Source organism: Sminthopsis crassicaudata, chromosome 2 (genome assembly GCF_048593235.1).
Source record: "Sminthopsis crassicaudata isolate SCR6 chromosome 2, ASM4859323v1, whole genome shotgun sequence".
Lineage (NCBI taxonomy): Eukaryota > Metazoa > Chordata > Mammalia > Dasyuromorphia > Dasyuridae > Sminthopsis > Sminthopsis crassicaudata.
The window spans coordinates 29,584,243-29,607,100 of record NC_133618.1 but is presented as its reverse complement, the minus strand read 5'-3'; the positions used below and the strand labels follow the sequence as shown (position 1 = coordinate 29,607,100).

The following is a 22,858-nucleotide window of genomic DNA, read 5'->3' as shown; positions in this document are numbered from 1 at the left end:
CCAGCACCCACCGCGGGAGAGCACCCGGAGCCCCGCGCCACGGCAGCTCGGTAAGCAGTTATTAGCCGCCTGCTGGATGCCGCGCACAGTGCCGAGTGACCTCAGGGCCTGGATTCGGATCCCGCCCCCCTTCTCCATCAGTGAAATGGAAGGCCCAGACCCCCGAACGAGAGCGCGCTGCTGGCTCTCCTGCGGATTATCCGCCGCGGTTCTTAGTCCTGCCAAACCCGGGGCTGATGCAAAGAACTCCCGGTGTGGGGCCGCCCTCCTCCAGGCGGACTGCAGGTCCCGGGTAACCGGCTCGCTAACGGCCGTTTATTTTTAAGGAGCCGGAGCTCCCCCAGCTCGGAGACGTCCTGCCCCACCGCAGATTGTGCCGCCCGGGCACTAGTGACCGGCCCAAGGTCACCTTGCCGGCCTCCATTTCCCCCCCCCCGCCGCGCTGGCTCCGGGGCTTGGAAAAGGCTCCCGCAGGGAAGCTCCTGCGGAGCACACAATGCGGAGGAGGCCGGACACCCGCCCCAATGGCCTCCTAACCCCCGCCCACGAGGCCGAGGGCCCGCCTCCTTGTGGAGGGCCCGCCCCCGCAGCGCCCCGCCCCGAGGCCGCCCCCTCTCCCAACCCCGCGGCCGCGCACCGCCTGGCCCCGCCTCCTTGCCTGCTCACGTGCCCGCGTGCGGGTGCTGCGCCGTGACGTAAGCGCGGACGCCGCCGTCGGCCCGCGGCCGTCTCCAGCGGAGCTGAGCTGCGCCGCGGCGGCTCCGGAAGCGCAGCCGCTGGCGGGAGGCGGGTCCCGGCGCTGCTCTCGGAGCCTCCCGGGGCCGAGATGCGCCGGCCCGCTGCGCCCTGTTCCCGGGGGCCCTGCCACGGCGGCGGAGGCGGGGCGGCCCTGCAGGTGAGGCGGCGGCGGCGGGCGGGCCGGGAGGGGGCGTTAGTGTGCGTCAGGCCGTGGGTGGGGGGCCCGGGGTCTGCGGGCCCCGACTTCGGCCTCGGCCTGGGCCTCGGCTCCCACCGGCTCGGAGCGGGCGGGCCTGCGGGCGGCGCGCCGCCGTCACGAGGCGCTGCGGTCGTTGTCATGGTTATTTCTCGCTCTCTCCTCCCCACCCCCACCCGCGCTTTGTAGCCCGGGTGACCCGGGCCCTCTCCGGCCCTCGGTGTCCTCCGCGCCCCTGTCCCGGAACGGGGCGTGTCCGAGAGGGCTCCTAAAGGGCGCCGCCAGTGGTCTCTCCGGATCCCCCTTTCCCAGGGGGGGAAACTGAGGCAGAAAGCGTACAGCCGGACGGGGTCTCAGCAGGATTTGAACCCGGGTCTTTTCCATTCTTAGCCAGCACTAGGTGCGCGCCCCCTTTTATGTTTGGGAAGCCTTTGCTTCTTAGGCCCCCATGTGGGACGTCGTGCAGGCTTTCTCACCCCCATTTTACAGATGAGAAAACTGAGACTGTGCTGGAGTCTTCCTGGGAGAATCTTGGGTGCGCTTCTCTCCGCTCTAGGTCTGGCCACAGTCTGCTGTAGAACGGGGCAGACCCTCCAGCTGGGGGCCGAGAGAAGCCCACTGCGCCCAGGGGCGGGACCTGCATGGCTTAGTTGGCTCCCAGAGCCGAGGTTTTGCATTGAACTTGAACCCGGGCCTTCCCGACAATACACTAGACTTCTGTAATTATTTAACTGAAGTTTGTCAATTATGTAATCAGTTATTTAATTTCCTCAAATTCATTTCAGTTCATGTCAATTCACCAGCATTTGCTCGCTTTACATTTGAGGAAACTGAGACCAACTGGGTTGTTGACTCGCCCAGGGCCACAAACTAGTAAGTGACTGAGGCTGGATTTGAGCTAAAGAAGAGGCGGCTCCGGTGTCCTGACGCCCCCGGGCCGCCCCCCCTCCCCCCAGGGAGCCCAGGGCCGGGGTAAACCCAAGGGAAACAGTGCCCGGGAAAGGCGCCGGAGGGAGTTCCGTAAGCGTTACTGCAGTGCACACGCACACGCGGAGGCATCTCAGGCCTGAGAACTCTTTTTAAAGGAATTCCCTCCCCAGGATCTCCGGGCCTCTGGAGAGATGGCCATGCCTTCCGTCCATCGGGCGCGCTTGGGTTTTCTAGAATGGCAGCAGGAGCCCGGATTTGTTTTACCAGCCCCGGGAGAGAGCGTTGTCAGGGTTACTTCCCGTCTCCTCCAGGAGATGGAAGAGCGGCGGCTGGCGTGGCCGGGAGGGTGGCTGCGCTCAGGCCGACCTCTGACCCAGATCTTTCCATTAGAGGACTGGGGTTCTTTTACCGCTCAGAGACTTGACACTTAACAGAAGCTAAAACCCTGATATTGACTGAAAACGGACCGAAGCGCTTTTTCACTTTCAGTTTTTTCTTTTATTTGAGTTTTATACAAAGTGACTAATGTGGAAACGTTTCCATAACGCACACATGTAACCTAAAAGAAGAAAGTGAAATCCTGTTGTCTGGGGTCATAGGAGGTGAGAACTGGAGCAGACTAGAATTCTCCGAGGTCTCGTGTTACAGACAGGGAGAGGGACCCGGACGCCTCGCCTCTGGCCCTCACTCCACACGTTGACCCCTTTTTCCTTGGGCTCCTCGCTCCCCCTTTCCCTGGGCCTCCGTCCCCTCCCCCTCCCCAGTGAAGCGGGCTCTCCAGGCCTCTCCCAGCACCATCTTCCCCTTTGGACTCCTGGCCCGGCACCTTCTGGGAGCTCAGCTGTCGGCTTCTTGAGCTGACTTCCCAGTGTGCATTCGGAGGCTCCCCTGGGGACTGGTGTCACGTTGCCACCTGCCTCTTTGTATCCCTCCCTCACCTAAAGGCTCATAAAGAGACCCCGCGGTTCCCCGCCTGGGCCCCCCCATGCCCTGTTTCTGGTAAGGGCTCCCTCACCCGCGGGAACATTCGGTTGGGCTGACTACGGTCTCCTGCGTCTGCCTTTACTTTCCCCGCTGACACAGCCAGCCCCTCGTTCAGTCATCCCCCCCCAGCTCAGATCTGCCACAGTGGTCAGAGCCCCCTCCTCGGCGCACCCCGGCAGGCGCCGGACGAGAGCATGGGCCTAGGTTGGCTCACACGGCCTCCCCAGCTCCAAATAAAGGAGTCCTGTGATCTTACAGGTGGCTCGCTAGGCGCCCCCCCCCCCCCACAATCAAGGCCGTGGGCCCGCCCTGCTGGGCAGAGATCCCCCAGTGCCCAGTCCTCAGCCTGGTGTCTGCGCAGCTGCTCCCTCCCTCCCTCCCGCCTGCTTTCAGGGAGTGAAAGGAAAGGACTCCCTCGCATTGTGTCACTACCCAGGGCGCACCCTGCAGATAGGTTCTGAAAGGATGCGCTGCATTTCCGCTGCGCTGACTTGCCCGATCTTCCCTTTCCGTGCCTGGGCAGAGGGCAGCTTGCCTTCTGGGACCCCCGGCACTGGCTCACTGGGGGCTCCTGGTGCTCTGTGGGGTTCCCGGGGAGGCTGCACCGTCCCCAGCACGTGCAGCATTGCGTGCTTGGGTCTCTATCGGAAGCTCCTGGCGGACCCGTAAAAAGTGGGCCTCGTGGCCTCCCAGCCAGTGCTGCTCCCAGCACGCCACGCTCCGTCTGCTTCTATGATCCAGGCCGCCTTCGTTTTCCAGCTCAGAAAATGCTTACCAGAAGGGGGGATTTGATGGCAGAGCCGGGCTGCAGTCCTTCGCCAGGGTGACTCGCTTTCTCCGGTGCCAGACCCCTGGCGCTGCCCCGGTAGAAGTCTTTTTCTCCCTCACTCCTGGCTTTCTACCGCAGCCGGCCCCATGGTGCCCCAGAGCCTGGATCTCTCCCCTCCCTTACACGTAGGCATGTGTGGTACAGGAAAGCTCAGAGAGGGGGAGGGAGGGCTGGACACGTTCCCAGCACACTTGAGCAGACTGGTGACTTTCCCCGGCGTCTCCTGGCCTTGTGCGAGAACCGTGGAGGGGGGGTAAGTCCCTGTAAAAACCATTTAAAAAAATAGGAAAGCCAAAGATAGAGACCGGGAGCTTGGGGGATGTTTTAGCTGCGCCAACGGCCACAATTTCCTTTGGGCAAATTAGGAGTGACAGAAATGGCGGGTACGGAGTGTCGTACACGGAAAGTAGTTTAAAAGGAAGAGTTTTGTAATTAAGGCATTTCCCCGTTAGGAGATCATCAGGGGCTATTTATTTTCTTTTCAAGAATCTCCGTGTTTTCATCTCACATCCCCGTCTTTTAATGTGCTTTGCTCGGTTTAACGAAAGCGAAAAATGTTCAGCTTCAGAAAACTTTGAAAGGATTCTGCTAGTTTTTTCTCGAATCGACCCCATCATTGACACTTGTGCTATTTCTAGTTTTTTGACTGAATTATTAAAAAAAATGGGATTTGTGAAGCTTCCTTTTTTCTTATTCATGTGCCTGCCCTAGATCATAGTTAACCATGTGCAGCTTCGTGCTTTTTATTTAATTCAGCAAGAAGTTGTGGAGCACCTGTTCTGGGAAGTGTCCGTCTCCCCTGGGGCTCCGTGGTGAGTCACAAAATAAATAAGTGCGTGTGCTGGGTGGGACCCTGGCCCCAGCCCTGGAAAGTCTGCTTACTCTTCTGTGAAATGGGCTTTAACCCCCAAAGTACCACATGGTGGAGAGGAAGCCTGTGGAAGAGATAGACACTTGTCAGTGTGGTTCAATTAATAAAAGAATGCAGTGAGACCGTTCTTAGGCCATAGAGAATCAAGTATGTAAACTTGAGGCAAAAGTAGAAAAGAAATTCAAAGTGCTTGTGAGACGGAATTGGTCAGAAATGATTTCTTGGGGAGCTAAATGTTGAGTGACCTGATCTTGAATATCGGATGGGGGCTGGCAGGAGGGCAGGTGGAGGCAGGTGATGGGGGAATTTTAGAGTCAAGAGAACAGGGTTTGCCCAGGAGAGAGGGCGAGCCTGGGGGGTGGCAGGGAAGGGGCCCTGTGGCCTAGGGCAGGAGCAGGTGCCCGTTGGGAGGGCCCAGGCTCCCCAGGGGACAAGCCCAGCCCTGCCCCCAAGCGCTCAGGAGCTGTTTCCGGCCCTCTGGCTGGTGCACCGTGGGGGACGGCCATGACTTGGGAAGGGGCAGCCGGCTGTGGTGAGCCCACTGATGACAGGGGATGGGGTGCCCCGCAGCCAGGAGGCCCTTATTGTGACCCGGCACAAGAAAACAATGGCCTGCCCTTTTGTGGGGCTCTGGAATTGGAGAAGAGGAGAGGAAGCAATGACACTATTGGGTTAGTGGGGGAAAGGGGTCAGGAGGAGCCGGGACACCCGAACCGAGCCGGGCCGTCCTGTGAGACAAGAGATGTAGAGCATGACAAGGCAGCCTGCGGACATGGGGGAGGGGCCCAGCCAAGGCGAGGCCGGCTGTCCGGGGTCTGCGGAGCCCCCCGGGAGGGGCCGGCTTCCCTGTGAACAATGAAGGATGTGAGACTGCCATGGGGTACGGGTCCTCTATGGGCCTGGCCAGCTGGGGGTCAGGAGGGGAGGGGAGGTCTGACCCCAAGTGGTGGTTCTGGGGGTTTGTGGCTACTCCACACAGAGCTTCCCATCATCCCCAGGCCAGCGTGTCTCATTGGGAGCTTCTTCCTTTACACGCTGCCCCCTCCTCCTCGCTGAGGGGTGGCCCTCGCTCAGCCGCTCCCCCGCCCCTGCTCTGGAACGCACCCTCCCTCACCTCCACCTCCTAGACTTGCTGCAGGATTCAGTCCAAGCTCCTCCTCCTCCTCCCTGAAGCCTCCCCAGAGTCCCCAGCGGGGGCCTCCCCCAGGGTGTTCTCTGTAGCTGTGCCTGATCTGTCATGAGAGCCGATTGCTGTGAGGTTTTGGGTGAGGCATCCCCGGGGTGGGGGGGTGCAGGGCCTCGTCCCCCTCCCACTGGCCCGGGGCTGAGCACACCGGCAGAATGGCCTTGGCTTTCTCTGAGGGGCGCTTTCCCCCGTGCCCCTGAGCAGGGATGCTCGGCATGCCCGAGGGCCGCGGTGGGCACCGGGGGCTGGTCAGGTGCGGCTGTTGTTCAGCGGCCACACGACCAGCAGGCTGTGTCCTGAGCCCAGGAGGCTCCTCCAGTGGGTGTGTCGCATGGTCACTTCTAAGATGTGAATTCACTGATGGGGGGAGTCTTACATCTGCCATGTGAGTCTGAGACCAGTGTCCCTCTTTTTTTTTCTGAGTTAGAGATAAATATTCCTCTCTTAAGTTGCAGTAGCATAACAACAATCCTCACAGCAGTCGAGGGAGGTCAGTGCTCTCATTTCTCCCCATTTTACAGATGAGAAGACTGAGGCAGGCAGAGGCTGAAGGGCTTGTGCAGAGTCAGGCAGCTGCCAGGCGTCCTTCTCGGGCCTTCCCGAGTTCAGGCCAGTGCTCCGTGCACTGTGCAGCCCCCTCCCATCCCAGACCAGGACGCAGAGCCCCCTCCCCACTCCCGCTCATCCCTGAAGGTTGCGCCTCTGCTCCGGGCAGGCTCTCCTGCAGCTGCCGAGCCGTCTCAGAGAAGCTCTGACCGTGTCCTCTCTCTCCCCAGGAGCAGGAAGGCCGTGGCGCTCCCCAGCTGCTCTTGTAACAGTGCGTCGCGGCGCCCGAGACCAAGAGCCTGGGTTTGATTTCTCCTCCGGATCATCTCAGCATGGGGAGGTAGGTGCCGGGCACAGGGCCGCGGTCACCGGTTTGTTCCTTTGGGGCTTTTTGGACAGGTGACTGGGGAGAAGGGGCCTGCCCAGGGTCACACAGCCAGCGTCAGCTTCTGAGGCCACATTTGAACTCGGGGCCTCCTGACTCCAGGGCCGGGGCACTACCCACTACTCCGTCCGGTTGACCCGGGTCACGGGTTTGCGGCCTGAGTTGTGCCAGCTGGACACTGCAGGGAGATTGTGTGGCGTTTGTGCCATCCCTTCTGGGCTCTTCCGTGCCCTGTGGGGCTGGAGCCACAAAGAACTGTGGCAAAGCCGAGTGGTGAGAGGGGGCCTGCCGTGGCGGGCGGGCACGGGGCAGCCAGCTCTACTTGTCTGTAGGAAGGACGGGGGCAGGGGCCCCGAAGGAAGGGAATAGAATAAAGGCGGCCTGTGTCAGAACCGTGTACAAACCCTTCCCTTCTTGTAGCGGCCCTTTTGCAGGTTCTCAAGGGCCTTTATTCATCGCCTGCCCTGCCAAAGGCTCGGCCCCTCCTGAGGCGTTACTCTTCTCCTACTCAGTTATCACAAAGAGTGGCCTCGGGGGCTTGGAAAGGGGTCAGAACTATTTTCTTGATGAGGGAGGATGATTCATATTTAGAACCTTTTCACTCTGTGTCCTAGGCTAAGTTTCAATTGTTAAAGTAGTTTAAAATGTTCTTTTATGTACATACATTATGTATGTAATAAAGCACAAGCGCTTACTGTATTTTAAACAACAATAAAACAACTTAAAACCTTAAATGTTAGGGTCCGCCAACTTCGGGCTGAGCCCAGGGTCCTGCTGCCTCGTCTTTTCCTCAGATCCAGAAACATTTATTTGGAGTCTGCTTCAAAGCCCCGGGCTTGATGTTGGGGATACAGAGTCAGAATAAGACTGACTTGGAGGTTCTAAAATCCTGCCTGATAATTGTTAAACTGCAGCAGGTGTTTGTGTTTCTCAGGTGTTGCCAGCAGTGCCGCTCTGGGTGTGGTTGGTCGAGTCGCTCAGTCAGCTCCCTTTTCCCTGCTCTCTGTCTCTCAGCTGAGCCCCCTTTCCTGTGGGGGAGCAGTGTCCAGATGGGGCGGTATTTGTGTCACGCACTCCCTCCGTGCCCCTCGGGAAACTCTTCTCTGACAACTATTTATGGCTGCTGGGGTGGCGCTGGGGAGGAGCCCTTGGTGAGGGCTGGGCCTGGTATTCTTAGAGCCCCCGGGAGGGAACAGAGCCTAGTTGTGGGGCCGAAGGCTCCGTGGGGAGAAGGGGAGTCGGGCTAGCGGTCCTGAAGTTTGCTCTTACGTGAGGCCCATCCTTAATCCCAGGACGGGGGTCCTCATTACAGCTTCTGCAGCAGCAGCGGGCCAGCCTCGGGGATTGGGCCGGGAGTCGGGAAACCCGAGTTGACATTTGACCTCAGATACTTAGTAGCTGTGTGACCACGAGAGGGCGAGCCGCCTCACTGCTTTTATCTCGGTTTCCTCAGCATAAAATGGGGACAAAACCAGGGCTCACCTCACAGGGGTGCTGTGAAGATCAAATGAGGCCCGGCTTGTTAGCCCAGTGCCTGGCCTGCTGTAGTAGGCCCTGATAAATGCTTGTTTCCCTTCTACTGTGTTAAATTATTGCAATGTACATTTTAATTGTGCGCCGAGTCATGCTGCACAGATCCAGTAACTGTCCTGGAGAGGACGTGCATTTCTGAGGGATCCTCAGCCCACGGGGGAGAGCTCTTTCCCAGAAAACACAGCATGAGCACATGGTAGGAAATAGGCAGCTCGGGGGGAATCTGGGCACGGCCGGTCTCCGTGGGTCCCTCGGGTCCTGGAGGGCTGCTCTGAGGTGGCGCGCTCTCCTTCCAGGATCAGCGTCTCCTGCTTGTTTCCTGCTTCCTGGCATTTTAGCATCTCCCCAGTGGGATGCCCTCGGATCCTGAACACCAACCTGCGCCAGATTGTGGTCGTCGGCATCCTGGCTGCTGCGGTTTCCCTGCTGTACTTTTCTGTCATCATCATCCGGCATAAGTACGGGCGCTTGTCCCGGGATAAGAAGTTTCACAGGTGAGAGCCGCCGGGAGGGGAGGGGAGGATCCTGCAGGGTGGCTTCACAGCCTTAGGGCCGGCCAGGGTGCTAGGGTCCAGGTGGGCCGGGGTGCGGGGGTCTGGGTGGGCTGGGGTGTGAGGGTCTGAGCGGGCCAGGATGCGGGGGTCTGGGTGGGCCGGGGTGCGAGAGTCTGGGTGGGCCGGGGTGTGGGGGTCTGGGCGGGCCGGGGTGCGGGGGTCTGGGTGGGCTGGGGTGCGAGAGTCTGGGTGGGCCGGGATGCGGGGGTCTGGGCGGGCCGGGGTGTGGGGGTCTGGGTGGGCCGGGGTATGAGGGTCTGGGCGGGCCAGGATGCGAGAATCTGGGTGGGCCGGGGTGCGGGGGTCTGGGTGGGCCGGGGTGTGGGGGTCTGGGTGGGCCGGGGTATGAGGGTCTGGGCGGGCCAGGATGCGAGAATCTGGGTGGGCCGGGGTGCGGGGGTCTGGGCGGGCCGGGGTGTGGGGGTCTGGGTGGGCCGGGGTGTGAGGGTCTGGGCGGGATGGCGCAGTGTCTGTGTGCCCCAGAGAGCTCTGGGAGCAGCTGTGGCTGTGTAGAAGGCCCTTGCTGCTTTTTTCTGTCAATTTCAAGAGGGATCGGGTCGCGGGTGTGAAGTCGCAGCTGGACCAGGGCCCGGCTTCAGAGCTCACCGAGCAGCGCAGTGGCCCGAGACCCAGACACCCGCGCTCTTCTCCCGCCAGGTACCTGGCCCGCGTGACGGACATCGAAGCCACTGACACCAGCAACCCCCACATCAACTACGGCATCGTGGTGGACTGCGGGAGCAGCGGGTCGCGGATCTTCGTCTACTGCTGGCCCCGGCACAACGGCAACCCGCACGATCTGTTGGACATCAGACAGATGAGGGACAAGAACCGGAAGCCGGTGGTGATGAAAATAAAACCAGGTACGTGGGGGCGCAGGCGGCGGGAGCCCCCACTGCTGGGAGCCAGTGAAAGATCTCACCTGGGCCTGGGGCAGGGTAGTTCAAAGAAGGCGGACGTGTCTGGGGAGAGCGCCGAGCCGTTGGCCACCCCAGACCAGGACTGTCTGCCAGGAGGGGCCACTGGTGTCTCCCCTCAGCTTCTAGACTTGAGGAGAAGGAGCCTTTTCCCACAAAGTATGGGGATGCTATCATAGAGAACGAGGGCCCCGGCCCAGCATTCAGGGCCTCCAGCCGCTTCCCCTGGCCTCAGTGTCCAAATGGAGCCGCTTCTCCTCTCCCCATATCTCAGGTGGGCTGGCCTGCTGCCTTCCCTCGCTCCGTGGGCCCTGCTGCCCGCCCGTCCTCCAGGCCTTGGGCAGGGAGGCCCCTCCTGCCCCCAGCCCAGTGCCCAGCATCCTGAAGTTAGAGCAGCAGCTGTACCGGCCCTCTTGTGCTCCTCCCTGGCACCTCCCACCCCCTCCTCCCCCAGTTTCCGAGCATCATGTGTCTGTCTCCCTTCTCAATTACAAATCCACAGAGAGCGGGGGCTCTGGCCTGTCCTTGCCGGCCATGTGGCCCTGTCCGGTCTGTGTGGGTTGTTGGTAAATGAGCATTTTTTCACTGTTTTGTTATCAGCCCCCATTGTTAATGACAAATGGAAATTTCAAACGCTTCAACATTGTGGGCTGATGGTAGCAGACATCGTCGTCGTTTATTTGGGGTGTAAGAGGGAGTGGTCGGGTGTATTATTAACCGGGTGATAGGATGCCCTGAGAGCCCAGGAGAGGCGGTGCTCTTGTTTCTGTCTTGTCCGAGCCAGGCGATCTGTAAGAATGGATGTGCCTCGTGCGCCGTGCAGTGGGATCGTTTGGGGTTTGGACCATAGGCTGCTCTTTAACGGGGAAGGCAGCTCTGCACTGTCATCCTGTGACATTTCAACCAGCGTGACACTGCCCAAGCAGGTCGATAAGCTCAGGCGCCCCAGATTAGCTGGAGAATGGTGATTATGTAATAGGACGGGCGCCAGGCCCGGATTTCATTCCCACAGGGACTTCTGTTTAAGAACGCTCTGGCGATGCTGGCCAGCACCGAGCCCCGCAGGGACGTGTCCCCGGCCCCCTGGCCAGGAGGGTCAGTGGAAGCCTGTGCTCCGGCTACAGGGCCAGCTCCCCAGAAGTGTGTGCAGTCTGGACAGTCAGCATTTCCATAGAACAGTCCCTGTGTCACTGCCCTGGCCGGCCACTGGTCAGTTTATGAAAGCCGCTCCTGTGTCCCAGGCCCTGAGGGTGCAGAGGTGAAGCTGGTGCTGCCTTGGGGAGTCTGCATCAAGGGGAGACAGAGAAAGGCCAGAGTTTTATGCCCAAGTCCTGGTCGCAGGGCTTGTCTCAGGGAGCCGGGGAGGGGGCGTTCAGCTGCAGGAAGTCAGAGACTGAGGGCCAGAAAGGTGGGCTGGGAGCCAGAATGTTCTCCTACTCTCTTGGTCACTCTGCATTACAGCGCCCTGTTGGAGCACCTGCGGCAAGGCCTCGGGATTTATCCTGTTGGGTGCTTGGGGCTTCAGGAGGAGGCCTATGTGTGTGGCAGACTTCATTTTATTTATTTTTCCCCTGAGGCAATTGGGGTTAAGTGACTTGCCCAGGGTCACACAGCTAGGAAGTGTTAAGTGTCTGAGACCAAATTTGAACTCGGGTCCTCCTGAATTCAAGGCTGGTGCTCTATCCACTGCGCCCCCTAGCTGCTCCTGGCAGACTTCATTTTGTGAAAATCCCAGGTCCTGCTCCTGACTGACAAGGAGACCAAGGGGGCAGTGGGGATGACCCAAAGTCAGAGGGCCTGAGTTCAAATGCTGCTTCAGACACTCTCACACTTCATTTTGTTCCCCCTTTGGCTGGAGATCCAAAACTGCCCTTCTTTCATATCCTGCTTCAGTTAAACTTCAGGCTCTTTCTAGCAGCATATGCAAATGTTTGGATCACAAAGGAGAATGGAATTGAACACATGAGCACATTCTCCACAAAGGATGGAGGAGGGAAAGTTTTCTGATTTGATTTATACTTTGAACCACTCCCTGCTCCAGCCACGTGTCCAGGGCCCCAGCTCCTTGGTCCCCCAACCCTTCAAAGCCTGAGAGAATCAGCGGGGGGAGGAGCTGCCTTTTGTTAGCTGTGGCTCCATTTAAAAACATTTACTGGGTGGTTGAATCCAGAGTCCAGATCATGTTCTTAGAGTTCTGAATCTTGGGAGGGGTCTCGTGTGCCCGCAGGATGCTCCCAAAGGGCCTCTGCAGCCTAGGTGTGAAGGGGAAGCCACGGGTTCCTGAGGCAACTCATTCCACTTTGGCATTGCCCGCATGGTTGGGGAGTCTTTCCCAGAGTCCTGGAGCCTGAGCCTCCTGACCCAAACTTCCTGATCTGACCCTCTTGGCCTGGCTCTCCTGACCCAAGCTAACTGATCTGAGCCTCCTGGCCCAGACTTCTTAACCAGAATCTCCTGGCCCGAGCCTCTGCGGCACCTGCCGGACTTGGGTGCAGCCATGTAGCAGATGCTCTGGGGCTGCCCTGGAGGCTCCAGATGTCCTCCCTGTTCTGGACGCTTGGCTGTGACCGTGGGGAAGGCCGCAGAGGCCTCTTTGCTCATCCGTACAGTGAGGGCTTTGGACAAAACGGTTTCAGACGTTCTGAGACCGCGATGCTGTGGTTCAGTCATTCTGGTCGAGTCCGACTCTTCGTGACCCCGTTGGGAGTTTTCTTGGCAGAGACACGGAAGGGTTGGCCATTTCCTTCCCAGCTCATTTGACAGATGAGAACACTGAGGCAGACGGGGTGAAGGGCTTGTCCAGGGTCACACAGCTGGCGAGGTCCGGCCTGGCGCTCTGGCGCCACCTAGGGCCTGCTCTGATTCTAAGTGATTTACAAAGAAATGGCTTTTTGCAACTAGAATGAGCCGTGGGGGCAACTGGGGGGTGGCCAGACCGGAGCAGCCTCTGAGCTGGAATTGTCTCCCGTGTCTCCAGGCATATCAGAGTTTGCTACCTCTCCGGAAAAAGTCAGTGATTATATTTCTCCACTTCTGAGTTTTGCTGCAGAACACGTGCCACGGGCAAAACACAAAGAGACCCCTCTCTATATCCTCTGTACGGCTGGGATGAGAATCCTTCCGGAAAGGTAACTCAGCGTGGGGAAGGAGAGGCCGTGAAAGCGCCCTTTCCTCAAATTTCTGGGCAACACTTGGGTTCGGGGTGGGGGGGAGGGACAGGCCTTTAAGTAAAGGGGAAGGGAGGAAGAAGTCTTTTGGTTTGTGGAAGAAGAAATGAAAAATGCATCTTCTTGCTTTAGCTCTAGGAAATTTTGTTACTCCACGCTGTCACTAGAGTGCCACCAAGTCAGCCTAAAAACTCTAATCCTAAAGAGCATTAAATTACTTTATTTTCAATTACAAATAATCACTTTTAGAACCTTTGATCTGGATTGTTCTGTTTAGTTCTGGGTCCTGAATTTTAATTTGGAAGGAGTTTAGATTTGTTCTGCTTGGACCCAGAACAAGCCGAGGAGTGGTGGGTAAAAGTCCCAGAGGGGCAGCATCAGAGTTAAGGACACTTGAGCGATGGGAGCGGTGTCTGTGGCTGGGGGGAGGCCCTTGCTCCCTCCGGGGTCTCCGATGGAGGCGGGGCTGAGGCCATGTGCTCGCTGGGGCTCGGGCTGGCTTAGGTGGGCCGTGCCCTGAACCTGGGCCTTCTCTTACGGCATTATCCGGCTTCTCTCTGCAGTCAGCAAAAAGCCATCCTGGAAGATCTTCTGACAGACGTCCCAGCACACTTTGACTTTTTGTTCTCCGACTCTCATGCCGAGGTTATTTCAGGGAAGCAGGAAGGTCAGTGCTCCATCGCGCTCTTTGTGTTGTCAGCAGACCAGGCTTGGGGGAGCCGCCCACTTGGCGCACTTACCTCTTCCTGCCGGTTCCTGAAAATCATCATCTACCTCTTTTTTTTTTTTTAAAGCCTAACAATTATATTTATTAACTCTTACCACTTATTATTTTTGGATAATAACAGCAATGAAACATGCACTTAGTGAATTACATGTACTCACTGTCATAAGCTGACATGATAATGTTAGTTTTACTTCTTCTGAAAATGTGCTTTGATTACTTTTCTGTTGGGAAATGGCTCTTGGTATACTTGCTTATATTTGCACATATATGTTATATTTACACATACATGTGCATGTATAGTATCTTAAAGGTCAGACTTCTATCAGGAATCATTCAGTGCTAAGACCAGCAGCTTTTTTCTTATGATGGGTCTTCATCTTAGAGAGAAGTCTCATATCCCCCTTTGTCTTTTCTTCACCGTATTAAACAATCTCAGTTTGTTCCTTTTTAAAATAGACTTTGTGATGTGGTTTCCAGAATGATCTATTAAGTGTTAAGTAATGCCATTGTCTGTACTCAGGGTAGCAGATAAATAGCCCAGGAATAAGTGGCAGTGGAATCCATCAGAACAAAGCCTTTCTTGGTGGAACTTGCCAGCTTTTTTTTTTTTTTTTTTTAGATTGGGGGAAACTAAATTTGAGAAGGTGAAAGGGCAGGCAATAGGCAGAAGAGAGAAAAAAATGAAGGAAGGACTCTGTAGGAAACAGATGGTCATCTGGGAGAAGGAACAGGATTTGGGAGATTACTTCTTAAATTGATTTTAAGTGAATATATCAATTATATATAACTTAATGTGTGCGTTTGCAGCTGTATTTGTGAGAGTCAACACTCTCAGCACAGCCGTGCCCAATTATAGCAATAAGCCTTCTGGGGAAAAGCTTACTTGGGCTGTATTTTAATAAACTACAGATTTTAGTGAATTAATAAATGATCATCTGTATTAACTTAAGTTCTTTGGGTTGGTATCATGCAAACCTTTCAGCTAAAATGACAAATTCGGAGCAGACCATTCATTTAAACAACTAAATAAAAGGTGAATCCCTAAAAAGGAAAGCTCAAATTAATTCATTTATCTTTCCCCATTCCTGGGATTTTTCAGACACTTAAAATATTGTGGATTTGCAGAGTTTTGTACTCTTTAAGTGAATTCTATTAATGTGCAAATTGTTGTCATCAGAGTATCACGATACCATGTACCTTAACACACATTCTTAGAGTAATGTCATTGGCATGAGGAAGATGACAAGTTGTCAGAAGGCAAAAGTGTCAGAAAAGTAAGGCAGCACAAAGTGTGGGGAAGGGATCCTGTGGTTTTTGGTTAAGGAATTACAGTTCTGCATTTTGAGGAGTTAGGAGTATTAATGAGACAGAAATGAAAAATATATAGAATCTTTTTCTTAAGGATTCAAATCATTTATTCACTTTCATGAGGCATAATTAGCCATATTGCATCGACCTCTTAATATTGGGGGAAAAAACTACTGTCCCCTTTTCACTATAGCCAGGTGCACTTGGATTGTAAAGTGTCTACACTCTGCCCTAAGAAACTCTTAATTTGTTTTTGCCACAGGAGCCACTTGGGAAATCTGGTTCAGGTTGATTTAAACAGAGGAATGAGCCACAGCTCTTCAGGCTGATGGTGAACAGTCATCGCAGCTCTGGGGCTTCCCAGGGTGGAAGCTTTTCTGAGCTCCCAAGGGAGAAGTTAGGCCACTGAGGCAGTAATGGCCATTTAGGAGAGATGGAAAAAATTACAATGAACATTTTTAATACAAAGTAGTTGCTTATTTTGTAGACTTCTCCACTGAACCTAGAGTAGAAAGTTTGGCATTTGGAGTGCTAGAAATTGAGGCTGAAGTGACCCTTCTGTGTCTGCGGCACTCTCTGGTTCTGATGTTCTGTTAACCCCTCAGAGAACGTCCCCTATTGATGGGCAGGTGCCTCCTTTCAGAAACAAAGATTCACAAATCCATGCTTTTCTTTGAATACTTGCCATGCAGAGAGTTGGAGCGGAAAAAGAGAATGCTCTATAAAGCTATGGAGCTCTAAACATATCTCTTTACATACAGTTTTCAGAGCCGAAGATCTTATTTCCTTACAAGCTTCCTTTTGTTCTCTTCTGTGTACTTTTTTCTTTTTCTTTTTTTGCATAAAACTTATTTTCAAAACATGCATGGGTAATTTTTCAACACTGACCCTTGCAAAATCTTGTGTTCCAAATTTTCTCTCCCTTTCCCCCACCCCCTCCCCTAAATGGCAAATAATCCAATATATACTAAATGTGTAAAAAAAAAAATATGTTTAATTAAATATATGTATACATATTTATACAATTATCTTGCACAAGAAAAAAACAGATCAAAAAGAAAGCAAACAAAATGCAAGCAAATAACATAAAGAGTGAAAATTTTGTGTGATTCACACACAGTTCCCACAGTCCTCTCTGGGGGTGTAGATGGCTCTCTCTCTATCATAAGTCTCTTGGAACTGGCATCAATCATCTTATTGTTGAAGAGAGCTACGTCCATCAGAATGGATCATTGTATAATCTTGTTGTTGCCGTGTACAATGATCTCCTGGTCTTGTTCATTTCACTCAGCATCAGTTCGTGTAAGTCCCTCCAGGCCTTTCTGAAATCATCCTGCTGGTCATTTCTTACAGAACTGATATTCCATAAGATTCATTTACTATGACTTCAGGCTGAGAGCCCCCATGCCAGAGTGATTAAAACATACTGCCTTAGTGGAGGAGTGATGAGGCGGACTCCCGAGGATGGTGATATATGGAGTCCGTTTATTCCAAGTTCTTTCACTCTTATATACCCCTCATACCTTTTTATAACCAAAGCAACACTGCGCAGGTGCTAAGTATATACTGTGCACCTGGGACCACACAAGCTGTGTTGCCACCTGGTATCACTCTGCTTCAATCACAACATAGGTTGTCACTGCCCCCTGACTTCTCAGGAAGACCGAGAGCCCTTAGGGGAGATGGGGAGCTGAACCAGACACTGTCAGCAGGTACCCTCTGGGCTGAAGGGTCTTATACCTCACCCAGAGTTCCCCCACTGTCTGGCCCTCTGCACTACTCTATCATTTTCCCAGAATCCTCCCTCTCTGCATCTTTAAACAGTCTCTGAGCTGATATGGACCAGGCCTGGGACCTGGTCTGTCAGGTTAGGGTTGATTGAAGAACAAAATCAGTGTTTGTGTTGTGTGTAAAAGCACACACTGAGGCAGTGTCCTTGTTCAGAATAAAATATGATAGAACTTCAGTCTTACAACTGGACTTTTGTCGTGATTTATATTTGTTTTTTGGTTTGTTTGTTTTTTTACTGAGGTAATTGGGGTTAGGTGACTTGGCCAGGGTCACACAGCTAGGAAGTACTAAGTGTCAGAAACCAGATTTGAACTCTGGTCCTTCTGACTTCAAGGCAGGTGCTCTATCCACACCTAGCTGCCCCGTGATTTATATTTGTATGAGTCAGACCAGATCCTTTAAAATGCAGTCATCATTCTTTTTCTTGCTCTTTGAAATGTCTCTAGGTGTCTATGCTTGGATTGGCATTAACTTTGTCCTTGGGCGATTTGAGCACATTGAAGATGGTAAGTGTGATTGCTACAATAATTAAACCAATTGTTCTGCTTGTTGGGGGGATTATGATGATTTCTATTTAATGGTTTTTCTAAAATTTGAGTTGGAATTTGTTTTAGCTAAGCCTCGGACACAGTTTTTACAGGAGAACTCAGTACATTTATGTGTAGGAATTGTGTTTGTTTAATCAAATTAAACTGAATTGTAGAAGAGGTTTGGCTTTACCAGTAGGCCAGGTTGACTAAATCCACTTGAAATGAATTATGATTTGTAGATAGAGCACCAGCCCTGAAGTCTGGAGGACCTGAGTTCCAATTTAGCCTCAGACACTTAGCACTTCTTAACTGTATAACCGTGGGCAAGTCACTTAACCCCATTTGCCTCAAGGGAAAAAAAATTAGTCATGACTACAAATGGGCCTCTTGAGAAGCTCCCAGATGCCGGGGATGGTTTGTCTCAAGAAGGGGCTGCATGTTTTCCAGATGATGAGGCCGTGGTGGAAGTGAACGTTCCTGGAGCTGAGAGCCAAGCAGCCATTGTCCGCAAAAGGACAGCGGGTATTCTGGACATGGGCGGAGTGTCTACCCAGATAGCGTACGAAGTCCCCAAAAGTGTAAGCTTTGCCTCCTCACAGCAGGTTATTATCTGTATAGATTTCCTTCTGTTTGGTTTAATTTTTCATTTAACATGTCTCCATCCATTTTTGTTTTGTTTTCTGAGTCTTAAAGCATCATTACTGTGCTTATTGGGGTGCCGCCTCCCCAACCCCAGGAGAAAAGAGACGGGAGGAGAACGAGGCACATCTCAGCTAAGCTGTTTGGGTTTGGTCATTGAAACCAGCTGGTTTGTTTTGCTAACCTTGATTAGCTTTTTACTTAGAGATGTCAAAGAATACTTGGTTTGGGGTTTTTTTTTTTTTTTTTCTTTAAATTATATTTCTTTCAACAAGCACAATAATGCTTTTTTACAAATGCCACAATAAATAAAATAAGTCATGACAAACTTAATCCAGTAATATGAATGGGAAAAGACTTGTATTGGTTGTGCCTTAGACTTAAATTCCCAGAAAAGGCTCAGGGTTTGTATCAGGGCTTGAGAAGATCTTAATTTATGGTTTATGACATGTTTTCACTCTATTTACTTCCTGTGTAGTTCTCCTGGTCACCGTTGGCAGTTTTCCCATTAGACAGCAAAATAGGGGGAGCTAGTAGGGTGCACTGGCCAAGAACGGGGGCACCTGGTTCTGTTTTCAGACCCATAGCTGTATCACTGCATAGTTCAATTGCTAGAGTTCTCTGTTATAGACCAGGAGATCTTAGCCCAGAACCCTAAAAGCTTCTGAATGAAAGGTGCCGGACATCCAGGTGTCCCAAGGTGTCCTTCACCATCCCCTGCCAGGAGCTCCATTTGAGAATATAAACCCACGTGTGTTTGTGCACAGGTGTGCAGGAGGTGCGTCTGCACCCACCTATGTGCACCTGCCCAGTTCCCACGGCAGCTCAGAGCTGGGGTTCTGGAGGCCCTCTTCATGCTCCTGGTTCTGGGTGGTCCCTCTCTGTTTGAGAGTCTCTTGTTCTAAAGGGAGCAGAGGCTAGGAAGCAGACTTAGCCTTATCTGCTTTGCTTTGGTTTGAGACACTCGGTGCTGAGAGATTGTTTAATCCTCGTGTCTCCAGGAAGAAGTAGCCAAAAATTTGCTTGCTGAATTTAACCTGGGCTGTGACGTCCATCGAACGGAGCACGTGTACAGGGTGTATGTCGCCACCTTCCTTGGCTTTGGCGGCAACGCGGCCCGGCAGCGCTACGAGGACAGCATATTTGCCAGCACCCTGCTGAGGAACAGGTACCAGAGTCCGCTCGGCACAAGCTCCGGACCCGGAACCGGGCTCTGTGTGTGTGTGTATGATTGTGAGTGTGACTGTCTTGTGTCTGTGTCTGAACTATGACTTCACTTCTGTGGAGCCTCCACCTCCACTCTTTGCCTGCTGGTGGTTTTAGAGGCTAGAATGCGGTCGCCAGGTAGGCCAGTGGGTTGGCTGCTGGTTGTCCATGTACTGGTCCTGCTTCCTCAGCCTTCGGAGCCCGTCTGTCAAGGCTGGCTCACGGGGATTCTCTTTTGAGTTGACAAAGGCCATTTCCCGGGCCCTCCCAAAGCTCTGTGGGAGTCCTGTGTCTGACTGTAAGCTCCCTGGGGGAGGTGTCCATGGAATGGAAGTTACAGACTCAGATGACTCCGTGCTCCTTAGCCCACCATCACCCTGTGTTGCTTTTAATTTACAACAGCATAAAGAGGTGACCGTCAAAGTCCTTCCCAGTTGGCGAGGTGATGAGAACTCCCATCCGTAGAAGGGATGGAGAATTCCTGTCCTCAGAAGTGCTGGTGAAATTGTCTCATTTTTGGGTCACCAGAGTTGATTGGTTTGTCTGGTAATGGGCCCACATTTAGATGTGGGGCAGCTGAGATCCTCCATCCTGGGCGGTGGTTTTCTCCTTTGGGGCTGAACATTCTATTTTGTTTCTTGGATGGATGAGGGACCTCCCTGAAGTGGCTGTGCCCTCCAGCATTGCCGGCAGCAACCCATCCACACCATGTGTGCCCTTGCATGAATCCTCCCCCAGGGTAATGTCAGATATTTTAATTAACATTTGCAAACACTTCATGTAGCTTACTCTGCATTCAGTTAATTAATTGTGGACCAAATATCATCCCTCCTGTGGGTAACAAAATCCTGGCCTTGAAGAACCGCTCTTTCCTTTACCAGCTGCTTTATCTCCTCTGCAGAATGTCCATAACAACCCTCCCACATTGTAGGTACTTAGGAGTTTTTTTATTCATTTATTCCGCCAAAACCTGGTAAAACTTAGAGCGCTCTGAAAGTGTGAATTTTACCACTTGTTAGCGATCATACAGATGTCACCGTTACCGTTTCTTTCTACAGGCTCCTGAGTAAGCAGACGGGTCTAACTTCCGATACTCCCTACCTGGACCCTTGCCTTCCCTTAGACATCAGGGACGAAATTCAGCAGAACGGGCAGACCATGTACCTTCGGGGAACCGGAGACTTCACCCTGTGCAGGAAGACACTCCAGCCTTTCATGAACAAGACCAACGAGACCCAGACTTCGCTCAACGGGGTCTATCAGCCTCCAGTTCATTTCCAGAACAGTGAATTCTACGGTTTTTCAGAATTCTACTATTGCACTGAGGATGTGTTAAGAATGGGAGGAGATTACAATGCTGCTAAGTTTATTAAAGCTGCCAAGGTAACGGATGGAAGAGGGGCGTATGTTGGGGGAGGGCCTAGCAGAAGGCCAGAGAGGGCTGCCAGGCGCTGAGGAGGCTGGTTCGAGAGGCTCCTGGGCAGGCCTTGGGGCACAGGGGGATGGGGGGAATGGGGGGAAGGGCAGGTCCAGTTTAGGTGGACAAGTTGACTGAGTCATTCTCATGGCTTTCCTTTAGGATTATTGTGCAACAAAATGGTCCGTCTTGCGGGAACGCTTTGACCAGGGCCTGTATGCCTCTCACGCTGACCTCCATAGGCTGAAGTGAGTAGAGAAGCCCGAGTTTCAGTAGGCACAGCGTGTCGTGCTGGGGAGACGTTTGGTTTCCTCCACATTGGGAAGGATTGCTTGGGGTGTGAGGCGCCCTGCCCATTGGGGGACGCTCCCTCCTTGGGACACTCCTGTTGACCTTTGCCGGGACTTTGTAACTGGGCCGGGCAGCATGGGTCACTGTGAATCAGATTGAGGGGGAACATCTGAGTCTTTTGGATAAACTGTTTGGATTTGTGGTTTTGAAGAACTGACTCAGGACCGCTGGGTTACTGAGACGACCAGGCTGGCCCAGTACAGCAGGCTCCGGGCCCCTTGTGCGTCGTTTCTTGTCCAACTCAGGCTGGTTTCCTCTTTTGGTTTGCAGGTATCAGTGCTTTAAATCCGCCTGGATGTATGAGGTGTTTCACCAAGGCTTCTCATTCCCAGTTAATTATAGCAATCTAAAGACGGCCTTGCAGGTGTACGACAAGGAAGTGCAGTGGACACTGGGAGCAATCCTCTACAGGACCCGGTTTTTGCCTTTGAGGTAGGCCTGGGAAGACCGCCTGTTGGCCAGGAGGTGGGGGGCAGAAAGTGGACACTGGCAGCCTCCGGGGCATTCACAACATGCCTGGAAGGGGCTGCCTCTGGGCAGCCTGAGCGGGGGTTTCTTCTCCTCATGCCTTGCCCTTTTCTGTCCAAACTCTCAGCCAGCTGCCCATGGTCTCTTGCTAAGGGTGCCAGCCACCCACCCCCTTCCCTTGGGATGGGAGGTGAGTGAGCATGGTCTGACCTGTCAGCTGGGTAGCCTTAGGCTTCCTTCTCCCGGGGAGCTGTTCTGGCCCCAGAACCCTCAGGAGACCCTTACTGTGACTTCATTGCCCCATTCCCCAGACTGTTGACTGCTTCCTCAGAGGGGTCCTGACCTGTTCCTCCTGTTCGGCTGTCCTGTCTCTCCTGGCTATTCCCTAGCTGCCCCTCCCCCCAAAAAAGGGTCTCCATGCTCTGACCTTGGGGTGTTCTGCCCATCTTCTTCCTTGACTATTTCTTTTCTTGCTGGTGCCTTGAGACCAGACCATGGGCCACCTCAGGCTCTCCCCTTACCATGTTTTGGGGCCGGGCCTGCACCCCTGCGCCAGGGCCACCGTCTTGGAGACTGCTCCCTCCAAGGCCTCCGGCTCCTAGAGGGGCTGGAAACCAGCCTTGGGCTGCTTTCCTGGCGCCAGAGGCGGGTCTTCCTAATGAGGCTCCAAACTCATGGGCTCATGTGGCATGGGGTCAGGAAGATCTGGGCTTTGGCCCAGGGGCAAGCCCCATCACCCCCTCGTAAACTGGAAGCGGCGGGGGATGCTCACCATCCAGGGCTGCAGGGAGGACCAGATGAACAAAGGATCTGGTGCTCACTTAGGGCCCGGGGAGTGCTCCATAGAGGTCCGACATGATCAGGAGGTGTCAGCCACCTTGTCTCTGTGATAATCCGTTCCTTTTTCTCCACCACCTCACCACAGCCTCAGAGGGCAGGGCCCTCCACAGGGGGCCCGGTGATGTGCCCAGAGGTGGCTGTGACAGGGCTGACCGGGTAGGGCTCCCAGGCCCTCCTCACCCCCAGGTCACCTTGGGTCTCACTCCTCTGATAAGTCCTGGTCAGAGACACGAGAAAGTCGGCCCGCTCCTCTTGCCACCTTTCTCGGGCTCCTGTGACAGTGGCCGGGCTTTCAGTCTCACAAAACAGATTAATCGGGCAGCTCCACCTTCCTGTCCTCTCCACCTTGGTAATCGTTCCCGGTATGTCCCTCCGCTTTGGCAGAGACATCCAGCAGGAGACCTTCCGGGCCGGCCACGCGCACTGGCGGAGCTTCTCCTTTGTCTACAACCACTACCTGTTCTCGGCCTGCTTCCTGGTCGTCCTCCTCTCCATCCTGCTCTACCTGCTGCGCCTGCGGCGGATTCACCGGCGCGTGCTGTGGAGCGGCTCGGCATCCTCCCTCTGGATGGAGGAAGGCCTCCCCCCCCAGAAGATGGCTGGAGCCTTGTGAGCCGGGGCACAAGGGCCCGGGGAGACTCAGAAAGAAAAAGCCATTTTTGCCTCAGGGGTTCTTTTCATTTCTCCCTTTTTTTTTTTCCTCCCCATTTGGTCCCTTCAAATAACAACAAAACAATTTTTAAAA

The 22,858-nt window shown here is 54.0% G+C and overlaps 1 protein-coding gene across 12 annotated transcripts; it reads left to right on the top strand.

The window, feature by feature from the left end:
• The first annotated feature begins 648 nt into the window (after positions 1-648).
• ENTPD4 (ectonucleoside triphosphate diphosphohydrolase 4) lies at positions 649-22,858 on the top strand. Of its 12 annotated transcripts, none has more exons than XM_074285589.1 (13): positions 649-895; positions 6,511-6,620; positions 8,495-8,692; positions 9,410-9,615; positions 12,647-12,797; positions 13,400-13,503; positions 17,109-17,168; positions 17,640-17,770; positions 18,833-18,999; positions 20,096-20,420; positions 20,617-20,702; positions 21,076-21,237; positions 22,498-22,858. In XM_074285589.1, the coding sequence occupies exons 2-13, from the start codon at positions 6,613-6,615 to the stop codon at positions 22,724-22,726; spliced, it is 1,827 nt and encodes a 608-aa protein (XP_074141690.1). In that variant the 5' UTR covers positions 649-895; positions 6,511-6,612; the 3' UTR covers positions 22,727-22,858. The 12 variants fall into 12 exon arrangements, 11 of the variants coding, with proteins under 11 accessions (XP_074141690.1, XP_074141684.1, XP_074141685.1 ...); XM_074285583.1 differs by having other exon boundaries at positions 18,833-19,046; positions 20,068-20,420; XM_074285584.1 differs by having other exon boundaries at positions 17,640-17,794.